This window comes from Strigops habroptila, chromosome 2, assembly GCF_004027225.2.
Source record: "Strigops habroptila isolate Jane chromosome 2, bStrHab1.2.pri, whole genome shotgun sequence".
Lineage (NCBI taxonomy): Eukaryota > Metazoa > Chordata > Aves > Psittaciformes > Psittacidae > Strigops > Strigops habroptila.
Window position 1 is genome coordinate 112,085,656 of NC_044278.2, and position 22,339 is coordinate 112,107,994.

Genomic DNA, 22,339 nt, shown 5'->3' on the forward strand with positions numbered 1-22,339 from the left:
ACCCTCACAGGGAAGAGCTTCTGCCTAAGAGCTCATCTCAATCTCCCCTCTGGCAGGTTAAAGCCATTCCCCTTGTCCTGTCACTACATGCCCTTGTAAAAAGTCTCTCTCCAGCACCAAATGTGGTGCCTCCGCAAGCGAGCCCAGCCCTGATTTTGGTCCCTGCACCTTCCCCAGTGCATGGTGTGAGCGCTCAGTGGGGCACCCAGCAGAGTTAGGGCGCAGCTCCGCTCCCCAGGGGCCCTGGGCTTGCCCTGCACCCTATCTCCCCTCTCCAGATGGTTCCCCCTCCAGGAAAGCCAAAGCCAAACACACTCTGTGTGTTGGGGACTCTCCAGACCATCATCTTCAGGCCTCTCTGCCTCTGCTGCCATCCATCTGCCCCTGGCTTGCCTGGAAACCCAGCCCATGGCCAGAGGGACACAGAACCCAAAGGGCAGTGACAGATCAGGGACCATGTCACAGGGATGCTCATGTGCCCACCTGGGTGGCCGCGGGACCCTCTGCCCCCCATAGATGATCCCCATGGGATACCCCTGGGATCTGGGTACAGGCCATGCCCAGGTTGAGGGTGGGCAGCCCGGCATTGCAGCGTGTCCTTGGGGAAACCTGGCTGGGCTGCCCCTGGTGTGCTCCATGGCCACGAGAGCGTGGCCATCCCCGGCCTCCTGGGTGCAGGAGCTGCAGCAGGGTGTCCGCAGCAGCGATGTGCCACCACGAGAGCAGACCGGGTACCCAGCCATGGCTCGAGCAAACCCCCACCTGTAAGGCTGCATTTCAGCTGGAGTCTCCTTGGCCTCTTCCCAGCACCACCTCAGGCCGTGGCACTGGGAAGAAACAGTGACCAGCCCTGGACCACATAGAAGGCCATGAGCAGATCCTCTCTATCAGTGTCTGCATTAATGGCTGCTGAAGTGCACCCACCAGCACATGGCTTGGTTTCAGCTCCACATGCTAAATCAGCCCAGACGACAGACCAGGCAGGAGCATCGAAACTCCCCCCAATAGCTTTTAGTTGGATCAAGACGGAGGAATCTGGTGGGACACATGGACAGCAGAGCTGAGGCTCTACAGATCCAGGCTATAGATGTTCTAAGTAACGTCACGATAATGAGCTCATGTAAATATCATCCATTTTTTGCAAGCTTTTCAATGGATATAAGAAGATAATCAATGGATTTGTATTTCCTGCTAAATTAAAACCCACCCTCTGCACCCTCCACTTGTGCTTTTTGTCCTTGGGCTTTCTTCAGGCCCTTGAAGAAAACCTTGAGCATTTCTGACCTGCAGGAAAGTGCTTTTGCAGAAGGGAAGCCCTTCTTCTCCTCCTGCCTGTAGCTCCTGGTACACTACCAACATGTCCAGGGAATAACATGGTGCCAAAAAACTAGATTTCAGTCAAAATCTAATTGTTTTAGCAGCCATGACCTGCAGCATCCAGTGTTGACTTGCTCAGGAATGAGTTCCCCAGCAGTTTGCTGCTGCAGTGTGTGACCCCACAGAGGAGGGTTTAGTTCTGGCCCCTGGAGGAACTGTTGTCCTCATGGGCTGGTGTCTCTCGTGATGCACTGAAGGCACCAGGAGGAGAGCTGGGCTGGGAGGTGATGCTGCCTGAACACAGACCTTTAATCAGCCTTGCTAAATCACCTTGCTAATCCCTCCTGGCTTCCTGGACAAGCAATGAAGAGATGGAGAGACTCCACCAGAGGGTGATACCCACCCGGAGCCATGTCCTGGGGGAGCCTGACCCACCTCCACTGTGCACATCAGGGCGAACACGGCTGGGGTGCAGCACAGAGCATTGAACTCCAGCTCCCCTCTGCAGTGCAGCGCAGTGATACGGGAAAGATCAGCTGAAAACATTTGTATCAGATTAAAGCCAACCCCGAGGGGGGTTTTCCTTTCTGTTTTTCCTGCTGAAACAGGAAAACAAAGTAAGAAAAATGCCATTTTGCAAAAAAAAAGAACAGGAAGAGAAGCAGCTCAGCTGGGGTATCATTACCAGCTCTATTAGTAGACCTGGGTGCAAATCCCCACCACCACAGAGGTCCAGAACCTCAGTGCTGTGTCCAAGCAGTGCCAGCAGGAATGTGCTTGGTGCTGAGCACCTGCATCTGCTCACAGCTGGGAATGGGATGGAGAAAGAGTGGGACTGGATGGACATAAAGGACAGGTACCAGACCCCTAAATCTCCCTCTGGCTGGGCCTAGGGGGATGATCTGTGCCTTTACAGCATCTAGGGATGGACAAAACCATCCTCCATCACTGGAGCCTGAGCGCCTGTTCCCTAGTCCTTAGTGCCGCCCAGCACTGGAGTTGTCACCCTTCCTCCTGGTGGGATGATGAGCCTCACTTGCATCTCTCTGCATCAGCCCCTGGTATCATTCCTACCCGCGTGGATGGACTTGGTGGTCCAAGAGCCTTCCGAGGGGCTGTGGGAAAGACCCCACCTGTACAGTCACCAGGGTGAGCCACGTCAATGGGTCTGCATGGGTGGGACAAGCACCCTCATCCACCAACCCCAACTAAGCTTCATTGGCCCCGGCTTTGGGCATCCAGCTGAGGTGCCCAAGTGAAAGCTGCGTGAGATATACTGGACGGAGGGAGTCCAGTGCCTGCAGAGAAGAGATTTCACATGCCCACATTTGGGGAGCATAAATCCACATAGCAATGTCCCCCTGAGTCTACTGTACCATCCCTCTGGAGCTGCTCCACTCATCTCAGCAGCTTGTTGGTGTCAGGATCAAGCAGAGACCACTTCTCAGCCATCGCTGTTCACCATTTGCCTACAGGCCATTTGATTTCATAGAATCATAGACTGGTTTGGGTTGGAAGGGACCTTTGAAGCTCATCTAGTCCCAATTCCCTGCAATAAGCAGGGACATCTTCAACTACATGTGATTGCTCAGAGCCCCGTCCAGGCTGACCTTGGATGTTTCATGGGATGGGGCATCCACCACCCCTCCAGACAACCTGTGCCAGTGTCTCACCACCCTCACTGCAAAAAAACTCTTCCTTACATCTAGTCTGAAACATCCCATCCATCTGCTGCTGTTATCCCACCAGTGATGAGCTCCCATTGTTCCTCCCCTGCCCACCAGCATCATCCTGTGCGCCTGCTGCAGCGCCTGGCTTTGGTCCTTAACCATCTCCTACCAGCAGACACTGGGAGGCTTGGCAGAACCCTCAGTATCACAGCAGTAAACACACAGTGACATCTGCTCCAAACGTCCGTTCTCCTCCACGTTAAATTGGTTTAAAACATCAAGTTATTAATAAAGATGATAATGCGGAGAAACTTGAAGCCACTGCTTCAGCTTAGTGGCTTCCACAGCTTTGCTGCTGGCTCAGTGCAAAACGGCTTTCTGCCTCCCAGGAAAATGGTCACAGATTCAGTATTTTTGGAAAAGAAACAGGGATTTTTCACCCTTACAAATGGGAGAAAATGAGACACACGCTAACATGGGCCATGGCTGTGAGGGCGCTCCTCTGGGACGGATACAGCCACATTCACATGCCAGACCGGCTTTAGGCAGGAGAGGGTGCTGAATGTCCACGTCCAAACCTCTAATCCAGACCCTGGGCTGCTCTTGGATGATTCTCTCCTTGTTCCTGCCTGGACCTGGAAAACCTTTTCCACTGACAATGGCAGATTGCCACAAAAAGAGCCCTGTTTGATAAATCACCCTGTTCTGACGGGATAGGCTTCCTTGGAGGTTTTCCAGCCAGCTGTAACATTAGCACCGCTGGGAAGTCTGCAGCCTTTCTGCTTGGCTGGAAACACCAGCTCTGTGGAAATCAATGGCAGATGTTACCCAGTGTGAGATCCATCCCCGGATCGAAGTAAATCCAACAGCATGGGCGGCTGTGCAGTGAAACCCTCGCATGCCGAACCCCAGGATCACAGCCTCGCTAACACCCCGGACACACCCCACGCTCCCTGCTCCCAGGCAATCCTTCCTGGCCAGGCAAGTCACGCTGCTATTTACTTTCCAATACCTTTTCCATTTATTGGCACTGACTAAGCCGGAGAGATAACCTATGGACAAGCATGGCTCAGGTCCCTGCCCTGCTGGAGCAGCTCCCTGGCTGGTAGGAGGCAGGAGCTGGTGATGGAGGTGAGCAGCTCTGCAATGGGAGCAGAGGGGTGGCCCGGAGGAGCTGAGCACAGGGCCGTGCTGCCGGGGTTGCTGTTATTGGTGCCCAGCCCAAGGGTAAAGGCAGCAGATAAGGGTCACGTCGAGGTGCACAGAGACCCCAAAGTGTCTGGTGATGAGGCAGGGACACCTTCCCCTAGACGAGGTTGCTCCAAGCCGCATCCAACATGACCTCGATCACTTCCAATGATGGGACATCCACAACTTCTCTGGGCAGCCTGTGCCAGTGCCCCACCAGCTCCTGCAGACCTCAGAGGGACACAGACTCCACTGGAGGGGTTCATCCTCCCAGAGATACCTGCAAAATGCAGATGCCAACATCTGGTTTATTCATCCCAGGACCCCTATAATGTCAGCGGAGGAATGTGGCCACTTTTAGGGAGGGCTTGTTCTCCTTCTAAAGAAGTTGTGGTAAGACCAGCCAAGGGAACAGCATCGCACAACAGGGAGTTTCCCCCTGTCAGCTGCGAGGAATCATCCTGCTGGGATGTGATTGCTCTGTATCAACACCAGCCATCGTGCTGCACCCGGGTGCATCTCACAGCATCTCACAGGAGCAAAACATCCCCTCTCTCCCCCTCTTCTGGCACACACAGAGCTGCATTTGCTGCCTACAACCCCTCAGCTTTTACTTACATATTCTATAGCTTAATGAATTGATTCTTCCACAGCGCTCCGAGAGGAAAGGTGTTTTAAAAGCACAAAAGGGCCATTAATATCAGATGTCAAGCTATAACAAAGAACAACTGTGCTGCTGGTGCTTTCCTGATTAGTCAGGGCACCCCAGGTTGCATTATCTTGTTTGCAACGGTGACAGAAATGTGATACCAGCCCCTCTTTGGAAAAGTAACTTTTATTTTGTTGAAGCCATTTGTTTCCAAGGATAGAGCAAAGCTCAGAAGCCATAAATCATGCCCGGATAAGAATAATCTCAAACAATAGTTAAGTTTGTAGCAGGATGTTGCTTGTTCTCTGATGATTGCTCGGTGCTTGAGGCACACTTCCCATTGCCCGCTCAGACATGCAGCAGAGGAGAAAAAAGCCCTGTGCAGGTTTGGAATCTGAGCATGTTAAGACAACTTTAGTAATACTGTTCCACATCAGCCCAAACCCCACAGTGCCACAGCCCCTTAGATATTAAGGACTGTCCACTGGTGGCCAGGAGACATGGTTGCAGCGCCATGCTAGGCTGGGTAGCGGCGGTGATGGAGATGCAGCAATGCAGACCTGAGGTGCATCAGCTTTGCTGCCTCTCAGCACATAAACTTCCATGTCACTGCGAGCAGGGGGTGCCCTGGAGATGCTGAGCTGTGGAGCTGGGGTGCGGAACCTCCTGGGTTAAGGTGTAGGGATGCTTCTCTGGGTGCGGGACCAGGGAAGTGCATCGCTGGGCACTGCACAGCCAAAATGGGCCAGAGATAATGCAGAAGGCACAAGACAGGCAGCTGTGGGGGGCAGCCACCTCCTGCCGTGCTTGGGCTGCGCTTGGGAGCTGCTGACACCACACGTGGCTTCAGGGGCTGCTGGGGATGCTGGGTCTCCCCACCTTGGTGTCTCCTGAGCTGGCTGCTTCCCTGCCTTGGTGGCTGCCACGTCGCCTGAGAGCAGTGCTGGGGCTGGGACAGGGCCTGTTGAAGGAGTGGGAGCCAGCTCCACACGTGGTTGTGCAGCGGAGAAGGCACGTGTGAGCAGGCAGAGATGCATCCTTTGGTTTGGAGAGCATCCGCAGGCTGCCGCCTGCCTGCTGGGAGCAGCGACCTGGACCTTGCCCCAAAATGCCCAAACCAACAGCTCCAGCATGAAGGAGGGACTTGTAAAACACCACTGGCCTCGCTCGACTATACCCCTATTGGCACACAAAAGCCGCCTTTCCTTTCCTTTCCAATACAGGCTTGCAAGGAGGCCTCTTTTTCTCCACAATCTAGCCATGGTCCACAAAGGGTGAGACAAGGAGTCATCCTCTCTCCCCACTCATCCCACCACCTCCCCATTTCCTCCGCATTGTTGGCATCTCCAACAATGCCATTAGCACCATTGCTGAACAGGGTGCCACCCGGTTGGGGTGTGCTGGTCTGGGATGGGCACACACAGATGGTTGTGTTGACACACAGCCCCCAAGCTAAGGAAACAACCCCCTGTCACCACCATGAACCAGCCAAATCTCCTTTACCCTCTAAATCTGTGTACCCCCAGCTCAGCCCTGCTGCAGGCAGCATGAGGCAGAGAGGCAAAGCTGCCCTGATGAGTTAACTGGGCTTTCTTCAACCCAGGACTGGCCAACACAGCACCGCAGGGTTCCCCCTGGGGACAGCAGCACCGGCTTGCGCACCCCTAGGACTCCTTATGGGATGCTATGGCACATCAGGGGTCCACAACCAACCTGGCACTGGAGGGAGGGACAGAGGAGCAAGTGAAGGGAAGGATTCATGTATGTAGGACTCCCAGTCCAGACAGAGCAAACACTGCTGAGACCAAGAGATTCCCTCCTGCACCAGGAGATCCAGAGCCCCAGGGCAGGCAGCTCCCCTGTGCCCTCCTCCAGCAGTGGTGGTGTCCCTGTGCCCCTTATCCAGCTGCAAATCCCTGCAGGCTCCTGTGTCACAGATGTGGGGGTCCTGGCTCACAGCAGCGAGGAGAAGGGGTGAAGAGCGAGCAGGCAGGATGAGTAGTGCAGGAGGGAGGTTGGTCCCCCTCCAACATCAAGGTGTCTGCTTGTGCATGGGCTCACCAGGTGGGTATCTACACAGCAAAACGAGCGCTGCACCCCAGGTCAGTCCACAGTCCCTATGGAGAAACAGGGGAAGTGAAAATGCATTTTCCCTCCTCCAGGATTCCAAAACCAGCTAAGGAAGGGAAATGCCCAGCAAAAAGCTGTTGTTAGGGCTCAGTGTGAGCTTGGCCATGATGTTTCCTGCAACTCCAGCAGGCACATGGGCCTCTCTTCCCCTCGCGGGTGGCAGAGGCCTCTTCCATCAGAGCTGCCAACCTGCAAGTGCAAGTGGCTCACCACGAGTATCCCATTCCCTCTGCCTTTTCTCTCCCAATGGCAGGAATACCTTCCCTGACGTCCCTCAGACCAGCTTCATGACCAGCACAGCACCAAGGGATTTTGGGGGTGTTTAGTCTGGAGAATAGAAGGCTCGGGGGGACCTTATTGCTCTCTACAGCTGCCTGAAAGGAGGTTGTAGTGAGGTGGGGTCAGTCTCTTCTCCCAAGTAACAAGCAATAGGACAAGAGGAAATGACCTCAAGTTGCACCAGGGGAGGTTTAGATTGGATATGAGGGAAATTTTCCTCACCAAGAGGGTGCTCAGGCATTGGAACAGGCTGCCCAGGGCAGTGCTGGAGTCACCATCCCTGGAAGCGCTCACAAACCATGTAGATGAGGCCCTCAGTGGTTCAGTGGTGGCCTTCGCAGTGCTGGGGTAATGGTTGGACTTGATGATCTTAAAGTTCTTTTCCAACCTACTTGATTCTATGATTCTATTCTAAGGGGACTCACCTGCCCTGCTCAGGGCTGGCTCCTGCCCTGCTCTGACTTTACCTCTGGGTGGGGGCTATGAAAACACCAAATAACCCCACATGAAAGCAGCAAAATCCCCCTACAAGCTCTCCATGCATCTCTCCCATGTCCTCTTCCTATAGGGACATCCCTGGTGCCAACCCAGACTGGTGGGAAGCGCAGAGCTGCTTTCTTCAGCCCTAGAGGGAAACCCAGGAGGATCATTTTCGCCAGCCTCAGAAGGACAGTTGTGGTGTTACCCATCACCATCGCCATTGTTTTGTGTTGACCTCAGGCACCTACACACCGCTGCATGCCCAGGGAGCCAGCAGCAACCAAGGGAGGCAGGGTGGGTGGCAACTGATTCAAAGCCAAAAGCATAACTCCAGGGTGCTGCTGGGCTTTGGAGCTTATTTAGGGGCTTAGACCTGAATTCAGAGAATGCCACATCTTGAAACTTCAGGGCTTAGACCCTCAGTGGTCACCAAAGAGCAAGGAAGGGCTGAGGGAAGACAATCGTGGTATGGCTGAAGGAAAATGTTTTCCCACCATGCAAAAGAACAGGCAGCAGGTCTTTCCTCACAGCAAGATCCATGTGATTCCAGCTGCCTGGAAAAGCCTGAGGGCTAGGAGATAGACCCAGTCACATCCCTTCCAGCAGTGCAGGGAGCAGTGCAAACAACAGCAGGACCTTACCCACATCCCGCCCTGCTCCCCGCTGTTCCCTGATCCCAAACCCTTGCACCCATTCCCCCGTTTCCTTTCTCCAGGTCCTGGAAAACCCTCCATAACTAAAATCCTCCCCTCACCACCACCACCTCCCTGGCAGGGGTGGGCTCTGCAGAGCTCACTGTCAGTGCATAGGTTTCAGTGTTATCAGAGCTGGAAAGAAGTAACCTCGTACCACATCTAGTGCACATCTCTCAGAGGAAGCATCTTGAGATGTGCAAATCACAGACAGTTTGTGGCCTGCACCAATGAAACCAGAACACTTTACAACAGACAGAACTTGAGTTAGTGGTGGTGGCCCCCAGCAACGTCACTTCAGCCTTCCCTGTTACTCCCCAGTTGGTTCATTATTATTAATGTCACTACAATAAATACCAGAACAAAATGGACAGCGTTTGGCCACGTATCTTAAAGCATTGCCCCACTCCTCCTTCAATCCATGCCTTTGCAGCCTCGGTTTCCATTCCTGTCAGTCATCAGAGGAGGCTTTAGGGACAAACCGTTTGACTATGTGACCAGCCAGGTAACAGAAGCCGTGCAGAATGGTGGCTGTGGCATCGATGACCAGCCAGAAGGTGCCCCCGATCCCGTTGGCCATGTCTTTGAGGACAGAGGGAATGGCACAGATGGAGTGGTAAGGGAAAGCAGCGAGGTGAAGGACAAACCCCACGGGGATGCTCAGGATCCTGTAGGTGAGGGACGCCAGATCTTCAACAATTTGCAGGAAGCCCATGAAGATGTTGACGATGACCCTCCCCACATCATAAGGAATGCTGATGAGCACCATGGTGATGTTCTTCAGGTAGGACACCACCCCGTTCCACAGGTTGCAGACTCCATCCAGAACTGTACCACAAACCCGCTTGACAACAAGCCACAGAAAATAAAACACGTATTTCACCAGCTCCACAAACACGTAGATGAGGAGTTCCAGAAGTTTGATGAAAGGGGTAGCGATGATGCCAGCCACTCTTCTCACCAACCCGCTCTCCTTGGCATCCTGGCTGTCACTTGCTCTCACTTGCTCTCCAGAGCGGATCTGACTGACAGCTTGCAGTATCGCTCTTGTTTTCTCCTGGCTTTGGTTGTCATCCCCACAGCTGCCCTTGAACAAGTGAACTCCTACGAGAAGCTTCTTCTCCAGCTCTCTCACTGTGAGGTCTGCCAAGCTGTTGTCATCATTCGTGGTTTTCACTATTCCCAGGGACCAGCCCTCCGGAGCATCACAGCAGGCTGCCAGCCACAGCGTCTCTGGCACCGACAGCTTGCCTTTAACCCGGGCACTAGAAGGAATTGCCCCTGCAAGGAGGTACAGGTGATCCTTCTTGGAGCAGTGAGGGACCAGAGCTTTCTCCACTACCCTCCCAATGTCTCTGTGCCAGCTTTTGCTCAGAGACGGGCTCAGAGGGACGGCGTTTGTGAGCGTGTAAGTGGCCATCTGGAAATCCTCCTCATTGAGCAAGCTGGGATTGAGCAGCCCTCTCTCATAGCCAGAGCCCACGTAGTCTGAGGTCAGGGCTTGGTTTGCACCGAGGTTGGCCACAGTGCCAACGACATCGGCTTCATGCACCATCTCCTGCAGGTCATTTTCTGGGTCATCTATCTGAAATAGCAGAGAGAAGAGTTACTGGATGCAATTTGCCTTACTAGAAAGCAACATGTAAAATGGGCCTTGAAGTGTATTTTCCATTATGATTGCTCCTACACATTGTGCCTTGGACCACATCCTGCTCTCCCTCCTTATTTTCCTTGTGGCACTTCAGAGGAGCACATGCTCCCCTTAGCTGCTCTGCCAAACACATCAGTTTAGGCTGCAAGGGATCCTCGCAGCTCTGCAGTCTGGTCTGCAGCACAACACAGCCTCCAGAATCCCACCAGCCACCCTGCACCAAGCCTATAACTTGTGCAAAGAGATTTTTAAAAGACCAATAGATGCTTGATTTAGGGCCATGTTCTCGCCTCCTATGGTGGTGGTACCTCCAGTTCATTTAAGCACCTACTGTGGCACCTGAATTCAGTCCCTCTGAACTATTAAATCCAAACCATGAAGGAAAAACCCCATGGTATATCAGACACCTGCCAAAGGCATTTGCTCTCACCACCGTGTGTAAGAAGCCAGAATGAAGCCAGGCACCATGGCAGGTGACCTCAACTCCCCTGCCTTGAACACAGACACAGCAGCGAGCTCCCAGGGCTCTCTGAGGGCTTGTCATTAGTACTCTGAACCTCATCCTTAATGAATGCACAGCTCCTGGCATAACACAGGTGAGGATGCCATCACCGCAGGTCCTTGATGAAGTCTGTGCTACCTGCTTGTGTCTGCCATTCCCGTGCTGCGGAGCCATAGGTGGCAACTGCTGCAGCAGGAATTCGTCCTGGAGCCATGCACAGAGCCATGCACAGGGAGGTAACACACAGTGGGAGCAGGAGCACTAAATGCCAGGGCACGCTCAGGTCTTCCTTGAGTGGCCACAGCTCTGTCTGCTCCTTAGTGACTCCTGTTGATGCTGCCTGCAGCAGCGCTGGGGGTGTGCCAGATGATTGTCATTTTCCTTCCCAAATTAGAGGGTGAGCGTGCTGGTACAAGCTCGGGGGTGACAGACAGTCTCTGGCCTCGGTGCCTCTTGTAGTCTCTGTTTCAGAGGCTGTGGCCCTCAGCTCCCAGCACTGTGCTGCCCCAATTAAACCTGCAGTCTTTGCTCCTGGCCTATAAACTGTGCTATATAACACGTACTTTGGAGTCATGTGTGGCAGAGAGTTCATAGTCTACCTTGAATCACTCCCCAGTCATCCTTCCTCGTCCCTTGGGCACCCTGTAATGCACTTGGACAGATGTCCAGCTACATCCTTACGACCTTACCCAGTGTTTGCATTCCCTTAGTGCCGCATCGCCTGCCCACAGCTCTGTGCCAGCCTGTGCTGAGAGCCAGGGTGACAGGGCCAGTGCCAGCGAGTGTCAGCAGCTATCCATCACAGAGCTCTGGCTGGCCTCCTGCATCAGCCAAACCCCTGCAGCCCCAGCCCCGGGCTCTCTCTGCACCAAGGCTGGTCACAGTGCCAACACGGGCCATTGCAGAGGGCTGCATTACCCCCATCTCCTGTTAAGGAGGTTTCTTGAAGCGTCTGATGCGTATTGCTTCAGGACTGGAAGGATCACAGCGAGCCCTATGTGCTGATGCACAAGTCATAGCTTTTTCTAAATACACCACTTAAAAAGACTTACCCTGCTCTGCATCTGCTTTATTCTGCTCGTCTTGCTCAGACACCCCAAACTCACAGGCTGCAGCTGGCTGATGAGGCCAGACATTGTGTTCCACCACATCACTGTCCCTTCCTGACCCCCCAACTCCTTCTGCCTGTTCTGATGAGATGATGGTGTTGTGCTATGGCACAAGAGATGCACCCGCTGTGTTTATCCCTGCAGTACCAGTGAGGGGGGAGCAGGCACAATGCGAGGCTGTGCCTGGGAATTGCCCTCCGTGCTATTGCCCCTCCAAGCCTGACACCCCTGCAGACACTCATCCCCTCTCACTCCCAAAGCATTGCTGCCATACCACAAGGTCACTTAGACCCAAGACAGGTCAGCTCTGCCTCCTGGCAGAGATTCCCAGCCTACAGGAAGCATATGGCATAAACTTAATTTTCTCTCTTTATGAGCTGATGCATGCAAACCTTGAGGTGCCTATGAGGAAAATACGTCTCTGGTTACCTGTTCAGCTGCAGGCTTTTGCACATACCATTGGGAATGTTTAGGTGCAATTAAAAAAGAACATGATAAAAATGCTCCTCATGTGTAAGGCTCTGACATCACCCAGTTGTGTTTATAATAACTCATATAATGGTTTGTAATAACTCATGTGTAACTGAGGATTTCATGCCTCCCCCAGCTCAGCCCCAAAGGCAAGCTGCCTCCAGCACTGCATCTAATCTGCATTGCAAGCCACCTTTCCTCATTGCTTCAAAAAGCCTTTGGTTTGTGTCACTGCCGAAGCACATCTTCATTCATGGGAGTCAGCCGTGAGGCCATCTGTCCAAACAACCTGGAACAGCCAAGGGCAAGATCCAAGCAGACAGGTAAACACCTCATGCACTGCATGGGATGTAGAAATGAATTATGCATCTGAACACCTGTATGGATGTGAGCATCCAACTCGTATATCGAAGGGTTTCACAAAGTGAGGGTTGCAGTTTCCAGGCAGAGTATGAGAAGGATTAAAAGTGTGGCAACACACAGTTATTAGGGCAGGCAGCTTCCATTAGGTTTGGTCATAGGACCAAGGCAGGACGCTGTTATACCTTCCCTGCACTAGTATTTAGGATCCCAGGTGAACTTCAGCATCCCACTGCCCTCACTACTGCCTCAGGCACGCTTACGCCTTTGATTCAGTGGAAATATCTCACCCAGCCTTAGTGTGGGACTCGTTTCTCAGGGAGGAGGCACAGTGCATCTTACGCCAAGGTTTCTGTGGTAGGACGTTCACATGAGTGGCTCTAGAAGTACCTGTTTGTCTTGACTGTCTACCAAGACAGATGGCGAGAGCAGCTCAGAAGTAGCTATATTGTATATAGCTGGGCAACGCAAGTCCCACCTTGGTCATCTGGCTGGTGGTAGTCATCAACCAAACTAAAACACAAGGTGACTCATGCAGCCCCTCACATGTTAGGACAGAAAAGGCAACTCCAGAGTTTTCTATCTCTCTCTAAGCTGCAGAGCCAAACTTGTACGTTTCCAGACAGCCAAAATGAGATGAGATGAAAGCCACCTAAGGGACTTGCTCTCAATCCCTAGGAAACCTGTGGCAAAGCAGGTTTCCACACCTGAGCCTGGAAGAGTCCCATCAGCACCCTGCTCATCAGCCTGTCCTTCCTGCTCTCTAATTTGTCACTAATTGCTGAAGTAATTGGCTGTTTCCAGCTGCCGATGGGCAGTGGGTGGCACTGACATTCCTCACCCTCCTCACCCAATTACTGCCTCAGTGCTACATTTGGCATTTGTTTCTCAGGCAGACATTCCTGAGGAGGCAGGCACGCAGGGAGGGAGACGGTGCCCTCACCGCTTACATCACTCCCCCAAAAAAAGCATGTGACAACCCTGAGGCCCTCACCAGAGTGCTGAGTGTGTTTTACAGTGATTTCTGTCTGATTGCTGTGTTTCTGCATCTCCATGTGCACGCACGTAGGTGTGAGCACAAAGGGCATTGGTTGGACTTGATCATCTCAAAGGTCTTTTCCAATCTAGTTGATCCTACAATCTCCTGTCTTCATTGCCTGCAATCTCATGGCCTCAGCACCTCATCACCCCACAGGAGGAGAATGACCACGGCAGCCATTCTCCTGGGGCAGGGGTGAGCTTTGATTCTCACAGCATCCAGCACCTGAGGTCCCAACACACTGCTCTGATACTGCAGCCACTCCTGCCCTGACAAAGGGCCCTTGGATGCTGCCCATCTTCCCTGAGCTCAACAGATGGGGGCAGATTGAAGTTTGCTACAAAATTCCCTATGACCACTGCTGAAAAACCTGAAACACGAGGAAAAAATTAAAAAGAGAGGTGATGTGTACATGTTCTCTTAGGGCACAAGCAATTTTTTAAGGATTTCCCTGAAATTTAACAGCTTGAAGGACTTGCTTAGACTGCCAAGTGCTGCCAAGGGGAGACAAAAACTACCGAGGCTCCAACAAAGTTAACTTTCTAGTGCACGCTTCTTATTCCAGGATACAGCAACTCACTTCCCTACCGGAGTCTGCAGCACAGAACACACCAAAAAGCTGCAGCATCAACTTGGTGAACCGCAAATGGATGTTTTATCCCTGTGCAGCGAAGCTAAAGAACTCTTTATCAACACAGAAAGAACTCTTATCAACACTGCAGTCGCACTGGCAACAGAACAAACTTCCATTGGACACTGCGATAGTCAACCCTGCTGCCCACCAGCAGCGCTCCTGCCCGTGATGAGCTGGTATCAGAGACTTTCCTCTCTCCTGGCATTGCATATCACACGCAGCAGCCTCCCAGCTTTCATTATAGGCCCTGTGGGACAAGGAACTGTTTGTTTGCTCAGTTCCAAGCACAAAAATAAGTTCTGCTCGTGTTAAATTCCTATCAAAAGAAGTTCAACAAGCGAAGCTCCTGCCTCCTTTGCAAAATCCTAGCTCCGGCTTCATCCCGGAGGAAATGTTCCCCCGGAACCTTTGCTTTACAGTGACGGAAAAGCTGACTTACCTGCGGTTCGACCAGCCAGCTCTCCTCCTCGCTTTGGGCTGGCTTTGTGTACTTAAAAGCTGAATAAAGAGGGATTTTGTCCTTAGTGCTGTAGAGGGTTGCAAAGCGCGGCTCTTTGTTGTAGTGCTGACAGATTTTCACGTGGAACGGCTGTGTAAACCCTTCGGGTGGGACTTGTCCAGGGAAGAACACGTTACACTCCGCAAAACCAGCTTCATCCCTGCCGACAACTCTGCCCTGGGAAAAGCCTGGGAAAACCGAGAGGCAAAGCAAAAACACAACTGACGTCTTCATGGTCCACTCCCTGGAGCCGAGGGGAGCCCCGTCTGCCTGCGCTGGGTACGGCAAAGGGACCTGCGCTCTGAGTCCATGCAGCGGCCAAGCCAGAAAGCGTCTGGAATCCGGGTGTAGCGTGCGAGGGAAACGAAACTCCCAACCACAGCCGATCCCTCCGGGGAGCCAGCGCCTTGCGCAGCGGCGCGTTGTGAAACCGACCGTGCGCCGCGCTGCGCTGACACACGCCAAGTGCCCGCAGGAGGGAATGCCGAGCGGCCGGGACTCATCGGGGCTCTTCGGGAAGAGGAGGCGGGCAGCGCACGGCGGCCGGGGCCGAGCAGCGCTGGCCGGGGTGTGGTGTGCTGTGCTGCATTGCAGCACTGTTCCCGGCAGGAATTTTGGCTGACGCAGCCAGAAGCGTTCCCGGGGCTGCCAGGGGGGATGCTGCAAAGTCAGGCTCACCTCCTCCAACAAGGTGCTGGCTGCCCGCTTCGCTGCCAGCCTGGCCCGAAGTGAGCGGGAGGAGGAAGAGAGGTGGCAGGATGCTGGAAGCGCTGGGAGCCCGCTCTGCTCCTTTTTGGGATGCCTGTCATCGCTATGGCTGCAAAACGCGGGCTGTTGAGGTGCCTGGGGAAGGTGTTCTCCTCCCGTCTCTCCTGGAGCTGTATGGGGCATCCAAACCCCCCCAGTATCACCTCACCTGGGCAGATTATCTCTTAAAAGAGATTAACAAAAGGTGGAAGGATGAAGACCCTCATATCATATACCTCTAATGAACACCCACCTCTGAATATTTTGACTAAACCTATAGTTTAGTCAAAGAAAAGACAAAGAAAAAAGACAAGGATAATACAAAGAAAAAGGAAAAGGAAAAGAGAAAGAAAGAAAAATCTACCTAAAGAGAATGAAACTACTTATCCGAGTTTATGACCATCTGCCCAGTGAATAGCTGCTCATGATACCCTGGCTACTGCTGGGTAAAAGGCCGTGTTCCTTCAGTGACAGGGAAAATGAGCAGGATAGTGGGGATGGAGGCTGCAGAGCAGTTCCTCAGCATCAAGAAAATGAGCATTTTCCCACTCAAGAAGTTAGATGTGGTCAGCTCTGTTGCCAACAACTTAGAAAATCCTGGTGCCGATAAGGAACAGGTCCCTTTCATAATGTGATTTCCAAGCAAAAAAATGCAAGTGCTACCAAGCCACCAGTGCTTTGCGAAGTAGGGGCAGTCCATATGGCAGATGATGAGATGGGACAGCGGGTGGTTAAAGTGCCTGCCTGAGGTCAGAGAAGGAGCCTCTAAAAGCACTAAAAATAGACTGGACTCTAAGACTATCATTCCTCTATTCAGGGATGACTTCTAGAAGTATTAAGGCAAGGAAATACAACAGCACCTCTTGGTGTAGTGTAATCATCTGGGGGAGACAGGCAGGCTGGGGAGCAACAGGAAGTGTATGAAGTGGGCTTGTTTTTGGTCCAGGCAGATGCCTGGTCACCCAGCCCTGACAGAAAGAGTGATGTTCAGGAAAGATGATGTAAATGAAAGCACAGGCACAGCCTGACCTGAAGACATCAGCTCCAAAAGTTAGGCTTAAAATTTCATCTTCCTGGATGTAAGAAGGCTCCTGGGAAATCAGGAGCTGAAGCCAAACCTCAGCTATTAGATGTTCTTTCTGATCCAAGGCTTGCAATTACCTGGGTAGCAAAAGAAAATATTTGCACAAGCAGGGTAAGCCCTGCTTCCCAGGCAAACCTAGGCCAGGCGATGCCTTTAAACACCCCACGCCAAGATTGACATCACTGCAGGATAGGCATGGTCCCAACCCAATGAAAAGGCATCATGAGGTTTCTCAGGATGGGTGTAACAGTGGCCAGAACACTGATTTCCACCAGGAAACATCCTGTCTCTGTCCTGGACCTGCGCATCAACTTCCTGCCTCAAAGCAGCACGTGTGTCCCTTTGGATGTGTCCTTTTGCAGCTGTCTTCTGAACCTCAAGGGCTTCTTACCTGCTTCTTGGGAACTGAGCAGCTCTTTCCTGTAGGACTATGAGGCTGGGGTCTGCCTATTTGAGCTCTGGTTTTACCAGCAAACAGATAACCCTTGACTCAGCCTGAAGAGCAAGAGCCTCAGGCTCTCATCTCCCAAGAAGAGCATCAGTGTGAAAGCCCACATAGAGTTCCACTCCTCAACTCCCAATCCCATCTTCTCTCCAAGCGAGGCCCCTCTCCAGTTTCTGTCTAACACAAGATAGCTGTTGTGACCCTTGAATGTGGAGCTGTATATTTTTTTCTGTTCTCACTAACATCACTATTACTAAAGAGCCTAGTGCCATCGTCATGGTGTGGCACTCACTGTGATGAGAAGACAAAGGCCAAAGCCCCAGGAAGATCACACTCTCAGCCAAGGGATCACAGACAGACAGAAGAGTCAAACATAGTGAAATGGAGTTCGTCAGAGGTTTTGACAACTCAGTGTTCCAGTAGTTATCTGCTACCACACGCTTTTCTAGGCATCACAGGGAGTCATGCCTATAGGCAGTGATAAGGAGTGATGCCTACAGGGACTGCTGCCCAAGGGAGTATGAAGATCAGATCCAAAACAAGGGCTCTAAGGCTGTTGATGTGAGCAGAAGGGCTCTGACAATATGGGGTTGGAATTGGGCAGTGTGAGCTGGTGGCCTCACGGGAGCTAGGCCTGCATCCTCCAGACCCGCGGAGGGGTGACACTGCACAGCCCAGCAGTGCAGGCCAGCCCCTGAGGTTTGACATGGTGGAGCCCAGGGGGGATGCAGGGGCAGGTGATGTGGTCAAAGGGATGTGAGAAAAGTGATCTCTCAGTGGCAGGCAGTGTGAGGGAAGGCAGGAGAAGCTGTAGGAAATAGACTATATGGACACAGAGTTTGCGAGGAATACCAGAGATAAAGTGTGTCAGGGGAAAAGAAATTAAAGACAGAGGGGCTGGAGAAAGAGAAGGGCAAGAAAAGAGGCCAAGATCCAGAAAATGGTGTTGAACAGGAGGAAAAGGAGAATATTGGGTAAAAATTAGAGTTGAGAACGATCTGAATTCCTTAAAAACTGGGTTACTAAGGGAAGGTTAAGATGGAAAACGAGTGGAAATAGGTGTGATAAAACTCAGGGGGTGGATTATGGTAGGTCAAGTGAGGAGATGAGAGCAAGCTGAGGAAAGCTTTCTCCTTTGGTGGTAAGAAAATGAGCAGAAAACATTAGGGGGAAAGGAGAATGACAGGAGGTTTTCACCCATCTTCATTGACCTGACACGACGACCAGTCCTGCTCTTCCCCAAGGGTCTCAAGCACCAAGACCAATGTCTCAAAGAAAATAACACCTCCCTGCAAAGCAAACATGAGAAGCATGCCAGCATCCAAACCTTTTAGCTACAAGGAAGCTGCTGGGCTTGTTTGCCTGCTTTCCTACATGGTGCCTCCAGCCCTGTCTCTCTGCTCACAGAGCTGACACTGGGTTTGCTACAAATAGCATATTTTTCTCCCCACATTCCTGACCCCTCTGGTCTGGTCTTTCAAAACATTCTTCATTCCAAATATTTTTCCAGGCCAGATCTCCTGTCTCCTACCGTGAACTCTGGGCAGGGCCCTGTTGCTTGCTGTATGTCACTGTCCCATTCTCCTGAGAAGGAAAAGAAGAGGAAAGTGTCTCCAAGAGCAAACAGTCCCATTGGAGAGACACCATCTGATTCAGTGGGAATACCAAGGATTGGGCTTGGAGCATGGCAGTGCCAGCAGATGTGCCATGGCATGTCAGAGAGCATATCAGACTCCTCACTGTCTCATGGGGAAACAGCCTCTTATTAAAATTAGCTTAAAAACTTGGTCTGGGAAAGGAGCCCAGTGTTGAGCTGGGGAGAAAATTAGGAGTGAAACAATTTTCCTGTTAAAAATAAGAGATTCAAGGGCCAGGGAGCAAAAGGAGAATAAACTCTTTGAGGGAGAAGTTAGCAACATGCTGTTGGGATTTGAGTTCCCATCTTAAACCAGTCCCTGCTGCCTCCTTGTTAGGTGTTCACACAAACATCTTTACACCTTCCCCCTTGTGCTGGTGAGGAATGGTCTGCCACTGATGGTGCTGCTTGGTGCTTGCTTCTGCTGAGATGCTTATGAACAGAGATGGGCAAGTGAGGGACCACTAACAGCCTCAGGCTGCCAGGGATGCTGATCTGGCTCCTCCGCTGCCTCACTTGCCTTTTCTCCTGGCCACACTCGCAGCCACCAACCACAGCAGCCAGCGGATGCCTTGATGTGGTGTCACAGATGAAAGCAGAAGAGAAAAAGATGGGGAAGTTTAAAGCATAAAATCGTGGAGGAGGTTGTCTGTGGTGAACATTCAGAGGAAGAGGATGACAACTGGGAACGGTGAAGCATCCAAACTGCTCTATGGGTGATAACACCATTAGGAGAGGGACCAGTTCTGGGTTTCTATAAAAGCTTGCACAGTAAGAGTCTGACAGAGACCTTGTAAACTGTGAACTACTAATGCACTGCATAAATACTGGATAAAATGAATAAAATCCAGAGCCCACATCCTTCTGCACTTTAGCACAGCCTTCAGGTTCAAGAGATCTCTGTTAATCTTCAGGCTGTTAGAAACAAGCGCAATCACAATCTCATGCTTGGCAGGAGTAGGATAAATTTGAATTAGCAGTACAAGGCCACATTCTTAATAGTGCAAACGATTAACTATCAAAAGAAGTTATTTAGAGATGCACTAAAAGCTCCAACACTTTCATTCTTTAAATCAAGAAATGCTTTTTAGCACAATAACAATTAGAACAGAAGAATTGATGCTTCAACTGTAATGAGGTTGGTTTACAGATTGTTTTACAGCCTTCGTTTTACAGATCCTCAGTTGCTCAGAGCCACAGCAGTTCTTTCACACCTTAAATCTGCTTTGGACAGGAAAATTACCCACTTGCATGCTTTTCTTCTAGGTATTATTACTGACTTTTTATTATTTATTATACTTTGTGCAATGCGTTATGTGATTCAGTCAATGCTGATTGCTGCCTGAAAACAAGGTGCAAGACAGCTCCTGAGAGTCTGCATTGACAGAAAGCTGATGAGTGGGAACAAAATTAGAGGTACAGACTTGCTAGGCTTGCATCATCTCAGGAGAGGGAATGAGCAAGCCGTAATCCTTGAGAAAGCTAAACCTGCTGGCAGGATCCAGAAGCTTTCATCAGGAGGCAAGATAGCACCGCACCCAGGACTGCCTGTCTGCAGTAACACCAGCGTGTTTGGGAACCAAGGAGTGGGAGGAGTGAGATGTTCTCCATTAAGAGTTGATGGAAGTGAGGTTCCAGCCACCCCAGGCTCTGATGCCCTCTGTGCCACTCGGATCAGCAGCAGAGTTGCCCACATGGAGTCCAGTTATCCCAACAGACAAAGCAGAGAAGCAGGCATCACAAGGGTGACTTGCATCTTCCTACATGAGGCTGAGATGGCATCCTCCAGATGTGCCTCTGTCTCTGTACCAGCTGTAAAGTAAAGCCCTGGATGTCCACAGCTGCTCAGACAAACCTTGGGCAGGACCTAACATGCTCCTGCCACCACAGGGATTTAGCCCATGAAAATCAAGTGTGTTGGCTGTGCAAGGGAAGAGCGAGCAGGTCTTCCTCCGTGCTCCTTTTAGGCCTTGGCGTTGCTACTGAAATACATATTGTAACTGCTGCTAGGCGTTAACGTAGGATCATATTTTCCACCTATGTTGTGCCTTGGCCAGTACTGCCTGGGGAAAGATTCAGATGTGAAAAACAGTCACCACTCCCAGGATCCCATCATTCCATGAGTACAGGGCACAGCTCCTGCCCTTACAGTTCGCAGAGCAGCATCGGTGTACGACAGCCAGGACAAAGTGTTTCCTCTAAAAAACAAAAGCAGCAGCACTTTTAGTCACACCAACTGAACAGGGTGGAAGGAAGTACTAGCCTTAATCAGTGCTCTAAATAAGTGGGTGGCTGGTTGGGACTGCAGGTTAGATTACAAAAACCCAAAGCTTCTAGAGATCATACCTGGGAGCCACCTGATTTCAAGAACAGCTCAGAAGAAGAGAAGAACTGGACTTTGCAGCATCTCTGCTGCAAAAATGCCTGACTTGACTTGCCTGGGAGATGGTAGGAGCTTGTCTGCGGCTGTGTAACACTTGTCATATACCAGGCCGAGGAGCAGCCAGTCCCCACACACATGGTTCACCAGGTGATATTCAGGGTGCACTCAGCATCAGTGCTGTAGTGTCTCATGTCTAGATCTCCTTCCATACACTAAAACTTAGGATCTCAGGATAGGAATTATGGCTCCCCAGAGGATGCAGTGAACAGAAATCATAGAAGCCAGCACATTACACATAATAAGCTAGACAGGACTAAGGACAAAATATAAGTGTTTGGCACTGCTTTGCAAAGAGAACTAAAAGCCTGAATATCCTCAAGATCTGTAGCCATGAATCCTCTCCTGGCTGCAGGCACTCAAAGGGAGGTAACTTTGTTCTCTCTCTCTTAAGCTTAGTATCAGCATCTAGGAGATCAGCACCTAAACTAAACCCGAAAGACTAGGTTTTAGTCTTGCCTGCATCAGGACATTGGAGAGGTTTGGGGTCAACTGTCTTGCTCCCATATGAGTACTTCAGTCCCTGTCCTGCTGTCCTGGGCTGCTTGCTATTGGACTTTGTGCAATCCCTATTCATGAAGTCAGAAGGTGCAACACCTTCTGCCCTTCAGTTCTGTAGTGAAAGCACAAGAGCAAGAGACTTGCAGTCCAGCCTGGACCATGCACCTTGCAGACCCTCTGAGCAGCAACCACTGTGCCCATGCCATGACATGGTGCTCTCCATCACCCCTGTGCAGCACTCAAGAGAATGAGAACTGGAGGGCACCTCAGACTTCTACCCTTCCGCCAGCACAAGGCAGTGCATAACAACTCCACATGTTTCTAACAGAACATCCTTACCCCTGATGGGAAGTGCTTTGAAGCCTACCTAGAACAGATTATAGAGCTCATAGCTGGTGAGGACTGCAGGAGTTGGAGTTGTTGGAGTAGGCAGGCTTCAACACAATGAGAACTTGAAGGGGGGAAGATGTGAATAGTTCAGAAAGCACATTCACCACACGCCAAGCATTCCTGTGCAAGCCCTACCCCCACAGGCACCAGCTCCATCAGTGCTTCCCTCCACAGCTGCCCATTGAACTGTGGTGGGACTCCCCACCAGTGGGACACAGCACCTTGCACAGGACCAGGACTTCTCCCTCTAAATTTTACCTAGAAGAGCAACAAAACAAAGTTACTAAGGGCACGCTAAAGTAGCACTGGACAGGAGTGATAAGGTCAAGCTGCTTCTCTCATGTGTTTTTGTAGGGACAGAAGTGAGATGTGGCTCTTGCACCATGCTCATGAGAAGCAACAGGCTGAGGAGAACAGGAAAGGGAG

General features: G+C 51.5%; 1 protein-coding gene across 1 annotated transcript; it reads right to left on the reverse strand.

Annotated features, from left to right (window-relative positions):
• Positions 1–4,992: 4,992 nt before the first annotated feature.
• On the reverse strand, positions 4,993–15,469 carry ENDOD1 (endonuclease domain containing 1). The gene is made up of 2 exons (XM_030476315.1): positions 14,611–15,469; positions 4,993–9,990 (listed from the first exon to the last, which is right to left on the reverse strand). The coding sequence occupies exons 1-2, from the start codon at positions 14,902–14,904 to the stop codon at positions 8,857–8,859; spliced, it is 1,428 nt and encodes a 475-aa protein (XP_030332175.1). The 5' UTR covers positions 14,905–15,469; the 3' UTR covers positions 4,993–8,856.
• Between the last annotated feature and the right edge of the window lie 6,870 nt (positions 15,470–22,339).